The sequence below is a fragment of the Centroberyx gerrardi genome, chromosome 7 (assembly GCF_048128805.1).
Source record: "Centroberyx gerrardi isolate f3 chromosome 7, fCenGer3.hap1.cur.20231027, whole genome shotgun sequence".
Lineage (NCBI taxonomy): Eukaryota > Metazoa > Chordata > Actinopteri > Beryciformes > Berycidae > Centroberyx > Centroberyx gerrardi.
In genome coordinates this window covers 33,301,062-33,308,132 of record NC_136003.1, presented here as the reverse complement: position 1 = coordinate 33,308,132, position 7,071 = coordinate 33,301,062, and the positions used below count along the sequence as shown (strand labels likewise).

Genomic DNA, 7,071 nt, shown 5'->3' with positions numbered 1-7,071 from the left:
TAACGTTGAATCCTGGCTAATTCCCTGACTGACTCACTGACCGCCCCGGGACAGCTTGCACTCCTAGCTGCAGCGCCTGCACGAGGGAACAAATACGATGAAAAGAAAGATCTCTCTCAGATATAATGTTTATTTTGTTGAGTGGCAGAAAGGGCCGAGCTGAGCCGGGAGGGAGAGTGCGAGTGTGCAGGAGGAGAAGCAGCAGATATTTGAGATGTGAGGAGTGTTTAGCGAGGACGAGACAGAAGCTGGACCTCGCAGGATTTTAAAACCTAAACTCTGGTCCCGGTCCGGTTCCGGCTTGCTGTCCCGCAGGATGGACTGAGTTTGTTTTAAAGCTCAGGATGGACTGGGGAAACATTTTGAGGCAACACCGGGAGATTTTTCCTCTGATCATCAGTATTTTTCATGATTATTTTGTTCCTCTTATGTGTTCTCTACTGTTCTCTATTTGGTCCCAAGGTGTCAATCTCCTGCCCTGTTGCCTGCAATATTGCCCGTCTCTGTTGCCTCAAAATGTTGCCCATGTAATATCACCACCTTATTGAGTCTGGCTCCCCAATCTGGTCAACATGTTGTCAGTTTGGGTCAGAAAAGAGGAATAACTGTCCTACCTCTCTCAGCTGCTGCAGACTCCTGATGGTCAAACCTGGAAAAACAAATTTCCAAGAGCTGTGGATGGTTTAACTTTCACCAAGGCCGTTAAATCCTTTCTGGAAACGAAGACACGGACTTTGTAGATCCATAATCCACCGAGAAAACCCAGATGTAATCCTGTTAATCCTACACTGATGATGGTGATGCTGCTGGTTGTGCATCCTTCAGAAAACAAGTAGAACATCCACGCTGCTGTGAGCTCTCCCCAAATCAGACCCGTTCCTCTGCAGGTCGGTCTGAGAAACTAATTTCCATTTTGAATAATGAGGGTCGGACGGGTCGGACGGACCGGCTCCGCGGCCAGAGGCAGACTGAGGGGACCGGGGTGGGGGGGGGGACCTGCTGTGGGATCAGGCTGCTGGCATCACAAAGACACGATTGTCCACCTTGAGGTAGGCGGCGACCCGGGGAACACCGGATAGGTTTCCACTCCCCGCGGGAATCTGGATTATTTCTGCGAGTATTTGGGTCTTTATTTGAGGCCTGCGGAGGAATGCGGCTCTCGGGTTTCAGACACAGAGGCTCTGTGTGAGGACGGGAAGCGCCCCGCTGCAGGAGGTTCACACTGAGGCTCAAACACAAGGCACGCTGTCTTTGGACGAGCTGGATCCAGGTAAAAACACATGATCCTTATTGATTCCCCTCAGTGCCGATCACAAAGGAGGAGCTGCGGGTAGAGGATCAGACGAGTTGCAGAAGGACTTTTAAGCTTTCAGGCAGTTGAGATATGGATTGCTCAATATCTGGAAGACGTTTTGCTCATATTTTCTTATTTCAGTGAATCTACGATCATACAAAACATTTAAAACATTTAAAAAGAGGGAAGAGAGGAGAACAACAAGCTGAGGTGCAGAAACTCAAAGACTTTATTTCACCCAGAGAGAAAAAAATACATGATTTTATTTTACACTGAACAAAAATATAAACGCAACACTTGTTTTTGCTCCCATTTTTCATGAGTTGAAATAAAAGATCTAAGACTTTTTCTATGCACACAAAAGGCTTATTTCTCTCAAATTTTGTTCACAAATTTGTTTAAATCCGTGTTAGTGAGCACTTGGTTAGGGTTAGGGTTAGGGTTAGGTGCTGATTAAACAGCATGATTATTGCACAGGTGTGCCTTGGGCTGGTCACAATAAAAGGCCACTCTAAAATGTGCAGTTTTATCTTGAAAAAAGACATTTATTAGGCACTGAACTATGGATCTCACATGACTCGGGCTACAGATATGCATTTTTTGAAACCCAGTCAGTATCTGGTGTGAGCACCATTTGCCTCATGCAGTGCGACACATCTCCTTCACACAGAGTTGATCAGGTTATTGATTGTGGCCTGTGGAGTGTCGGTCCGCTCCTCTTCAGTGGCTGTGAGAAGCTGCTGGATATCGGCAGGAAGTGGAACACGCTGTCGTACGCGCCGATCCAGAGCGTCCCAGTGCTCATGCTCAGTGGGTGACATGTCTGGTGAGTCTGCAGGCCGTGCAAGAATAAGATGTTTTCAGCTTCCAGGAACTGTGTACAGATCCTTGCAACACGGGGCCGTGCAGCATCATGCTGCAACATGAGCTCTGCTGGACATTCCTGCAGTCAGCATGCCGACTGCACGCTCCCTCAAAACTTGCGACATCTGTGGCGTTGTGTTGTGTGATAAAACTGCACATTTTAGAGCGGCCTTTTATTGTGACCAGCCCAAGGCACACCTGTGCAATAATCATGCTGTTTAATCAGCATCTTGATATGCCACACCTGTCAGGTGGATGGATTATCTTGGCAAAGGAGAAGTGCTCACTAACACGGATTTAAACAAATTTGTGAACAACATTTGAGAGAAATAAGCCTTTTGTGTGCATAGAAAAAAGTCTTAGATCTTTTATTTCAACTCATGAAAAATGGGAGCAAAAAACAAAAGTGTTGCATTTATATTTTTGTTCAGTATACATGCACATGTATGTTACAAAACATGCACGTTAACACAAAGTGAGTTTAGCATTGAATCAGACTGGAGGCAAGATTAAGTCAGATCTTATTCATTCATGGTAAGAAATGTACTGTTCTTTTGACTCCTTGATCTGATTTTTAGGTCCTTTTCAAGAGCAATTTCACTGACTTTCATTTTTATAATGAATTTACATGCATATTGGCAGATAAACACTCACATGCACTGTAAGCTGCAGCTTAGTGAGGGAAACAGGTGGATATGACTCAGAAGGATGGATGCTGGTTCAAACCTCAAGACTTAAAGAGTTCTCATGTTCAGAAATGTGAACAGTTAAGAGAATGAATGAATGAATGAATGATTGAATGAATACACACTCTGATCATGTTGAATGATCATAAGGAAGTCCCTGGCTGCAGCTCAGTGAGAGAAACAGCGGCTCCTGGTTTGAGTCCCGGCTCTCACAACACTGTGTCTCCATGTTGTTTTTTATCAGTACTGAGAACATCTGTAGAAATGCGACGATGAACAGCAACAAACCCAGAAACTCAGGAACAGCTGAGCAGGATCAGCAGCTGCCGGTCTCTACCTGACAGTCTGTCGGCTTGACACCAGAGAGGGAAACAGCGCCTCCTACAGGCCGCGGCAGGGAACTACAGAACAGACTGGAACAGAATACAGACTGGCTCCTGCAGGCAGACGAGTGACAGCTCTCTACGAACCAGTAATCCCTTAAAATAACCTTACATTTTCATTAATTCACATGCAAAATCCCTTAAAATTAATTAAGGGGGTTATTAATGGAGGAGACTCCATCTAAACCTCCTTAAACACTCACTTCATTTTGACTCCTTACTTTCTAATTTAATGTAAAATTCAGGGAGACAGGAACTTTTCCCTTAATAACCTGTAAACCTGCACAAAAAGACAAGAAAAATCCCTTAATTTCTAGAGTCTCTGTGAATCAACCCATGAACAAATCCCTTATAAACCCATGATACTAACCTCACCTTAACAATATCAACACCATGATTTTGTAGTGTTCCCTTTATAAATCACGAACACCAATGAAAGACAGAATAAAGAAAACAACTAAATAAATAACAAAAAAGTTAAATAAGAAAGAAACACATGAAAATTGATCATCATGCAACTCTCCTAACATCCTCGCCGCAGCGTCGGGTCTTGGTGACGCTTCAGCTGGGAGGGGCTTCCTCTTTCAGAAGCGCCTCCCTATGTCTGTCTGCGGAGGTTTTTTCGTTGCTACCGGCGATGGCGAGGGAATCGACCCCTGACTTTGGGCCCTGAACCTCAGATTTCACAGAGAGTTGTCCAGCAGTTTGAGCCACTAGGCGATATTGTTTGTGAGCTTTTTTTTTCTGAGAGCTTTTCAGTCTTTCCTCTGGGAGTCGGCTTTCAAAATTCACTAAGGTCAGTAAATGAGTTTCAAGGGTGAACTCACAACCTCAGAGCTTTCCTGTGGCCATCCAGCTATTTTTTTTTTAGATTTAGATTATTTTGTAGGCATTTTTGCCTGGATGGTTCAAAGTAGAGAGGCAGAGGGACGACACAAAGGTCCCGGGTCGGATTCGAACGTGACGTCAGACCCACATGGTACGTGCCTTAGACCACCAGGACGCCCCCTGCTGTCCGACTCTGAGTCGTCCTTCCCCAGAGAGCTCTTCAGTCTTTGCCTGGGTTTGTCGGCTTTCAAACGTCACTGTCGACCTATCGAGTTACTCAGGTTTGAACCCAGAACCTCTAAACTTCAGTACGGCCGTCCAGCACTTCGAGCCACCGAGCCACACTGCTTCACAGCTTTTCCTCAGAGCTTTTTGATCTTTATGGGTTATTACTGGCTTTCAAACATCACAACTAGTTAAAGAGTAATTCTGCAGCCATGTTGAGATCCTCCCTACCTACTAACACTAAATAACATACTTAGATCACACATTTTGTTGCAGTTCTACTCCATTCTTCTCCCATTGGGAGGCTGTAGCTGTTTACTGTGGTGATGCTGCCACCTAGTGGCTGAGTGTGAGTCTCTGCTGTTAGGATCTATACACCTGATTCACACGACGGCCATTTTGAACACTCAGGGTGAGAAACTCTACCTGGAAGAGTAGGTCCAGCTGCTCTACACTTATTATTTCACAGATTCGCACTGACAAACATATCAGAAACAAATGTATCTCAAGAATCAGAGGGATATCGGTTCACATTTTAATGTATTTGGCCCATTATCTCTACCTACCAGAGTCTAGTCTAGGCAGCTAGCTAGTAGCTAACTAACTAGTATGCTAACTAGCTAACTTCCTACTAAATTCAGGCAGTAGTTGTCGATGTTTCTAGCTAATCTGGTAACTCTTTGTCTATCCGAAGTCCTCACTTATATGTTGAAGTAACGTTTTGAAGATTTATGCTGATCTTCCAGGTAGAATTTCTCACCTCGAGTGGCCGCCGAGTGAATAAGGTCAATAGAACCCTTTAATTAGTCAGAATCTAGACACACACACACACACACACACACACACACACACACACACACGTAAGATACATAGATACATACCTTCACATGTACACAGACAAACAGACACTTAATAAAAATTCACATATTACCCTTATATTAAGTGTCCACATTTAATGATATTTTACCCTGCCAGTGACACACAACATCTCAGTGGATGGATCAATTACATTACATTACATTACATTTTCATCCATTTTCAGTCATAAGAAGGGTGAACAAAAAAAGGAGAAATAGTTTTCAAACTGACATCATTCTGTTGAGGTATAGATATTTTCATGACAACTAAAAAAAAACAATCAAGAAACAATACGTAACATTTATATAACACAGAAAAACAAAAACGTTAAAGAACTTTATTGATCCCTGCAGGGAAACTTGTTCCATTCAGCTCTGACTGGACTGTATGGAGTAAAGTTATCTTAATATTAATCAATGTGTTTTTCACATAAACTGGAAAAAAGCGCCACAACGCCGCCTGCTATTGGTCCGTGATCGGTGACCTGTCAATCACTCGGAAAACAACCCCGCTTTATAACCGTTATATGTCGCAATTATTTTGAAAATCGCCATACGGACACACATTAGGAGAAGTAAAAGTAGCTACTGAGACCATAATCTCTTGTCGAAAAAATGTATTGACTTTATATTTAGAGTGAGAAGTTGGGCTGCGGTCCCATTGACATGAATGGAGTCGGGAGGTTTTGGAGCCGACCCTAGTGGACGTTAGAGGAACTGCTTGTTTTCTTTCCAAGTTACTGAAGGTGGAAAAATGACTATCCACTGAATATCCAACATCAAGCCAACTTCACTCTGGTGTTTACGTGTGGGTGGACAGAGCGATAATGCTAGCGCTAACTGTTAGCTAAGCGAGAATCGCAACTCCATTGTAGCTGCTGGAAACATCTGGAGGTGACGTCACCTCGTCTACGATTGGCCGGTTATCCACCAAGAAGAAAAACACAACAAACTACTGGATGGAGACAGAGATGGAAAGAACAACAACAACAGCTGATTTTACAGAGTTACAGAGTTTTAGGGGTTTTCCTTTAAAACCTTTTTTTTATTCTGTTTTTTGTTGTTGTTCTTCCTTTCCAGCCACTAGACTCTCTCTCTGTGTCTCGACCAAAATTATCTCTATACACAATATTATCTTGCTAATTATTAAAAAGATGAAAACTTAAACAGTACTGTAATATGCTTCAATTATTTAAAAAAAAAAAATTATCCTATCAGTCACAAGCTATTTGACTTTTTTTTTGTAAAACAAAATTATAAACCGTACAGAAAGAGGAAGGGGAGTTTAAGGAGACTTTCTGTAGCACAGGAAGTTCTTTCTCTCCATGCAGTCCGTCACCCCCCAGGGTCTGGTGCCGATCTTACCCAGAATGCCACAGTGCCGCTGAGCCGGGCAGCCAGGAAGTCGCTGGTACAGCACTTCCTCTCCGCCCACCCAAAACCACCGGCCAGCCAGGAAACGCAGGCCGGTCCACACCTAGAGAGAGAGAGAGAGAGAGACGGAGAGAGGGAGAGACGAAGAGAGAGAGAGATGTTAGCTGACCAGATACTATGGTTAGCTAGCTAACAAGCTCACATTATCTAAACACTAAATCAATCAGATGGATCAGTGATGAAATGATTAGTTCAGTCAGAAACAGACAGAAACACAATCAGCTGTTCAGAGCTGAGGACCTCCAACATGGCCGCCAGAGGAGGTGACATCACCTCTGTTCACAGACACGCAGCGCAGAAACGCTCCCCACCTCGTCAGTGGAAGCCCGCTGTGTTTTCTGTCGGGCGTAGCGGCGGTCGTCCGGAGTGAGCAGGCTGGCGAGGTCGTAGCGGTGGTTCGGGCGGGCGGTGGCGGGTTTCCCGGGGTCCTCCAGAGTCCTGCAGTGCAGCAAGGCCTCCTCCCACGTCTTCTCCTCCCGCACCAGAACCAGCTTCTGGTC

At 44.3% G+C, this 7,071-nt stretch overlaps 2 protein-coding genes across 2 annotated transcripts in view; both read right to left on the bottom strand.

Annotated features, from left to right (window-relative positions):
* Positions 1 to 7,071, bottom strand: part of LOC139910014 (protein NLRC3-like) — a 305,613-nt gene that overhangs the window by 271,842 nt on the left and 26,700 nt on the right. The window lies entirely within an intron of this gene.
* Positions 5,392 to 7,071, bottom strand: part of LOC144539536 (uncharacterized) — a 3,470-nt gene continuing 1,790 nt past the window's right edge. The window contains exons 3-4 of the mRNA XM_078284953.1: positions 6,883 to 7,071; positions 5,392 to 6,614 (exon numbers count right to left, since the gene is read on the bottom strand). The exon at positions 6,883 to 7,071 is cut by the window's right edge and continues 92 nt beyond it. Coding sequence (XP_078141079.1) covers positions 6,423 to 6,614; positions 6,883 to 7,071 — 381 coding nt within the window. The 3' untranslated portion in view covers positions 5,392 to 6,422. The remainder of the gene's footprint in view (positions 6,615 to 6,882) is intronic.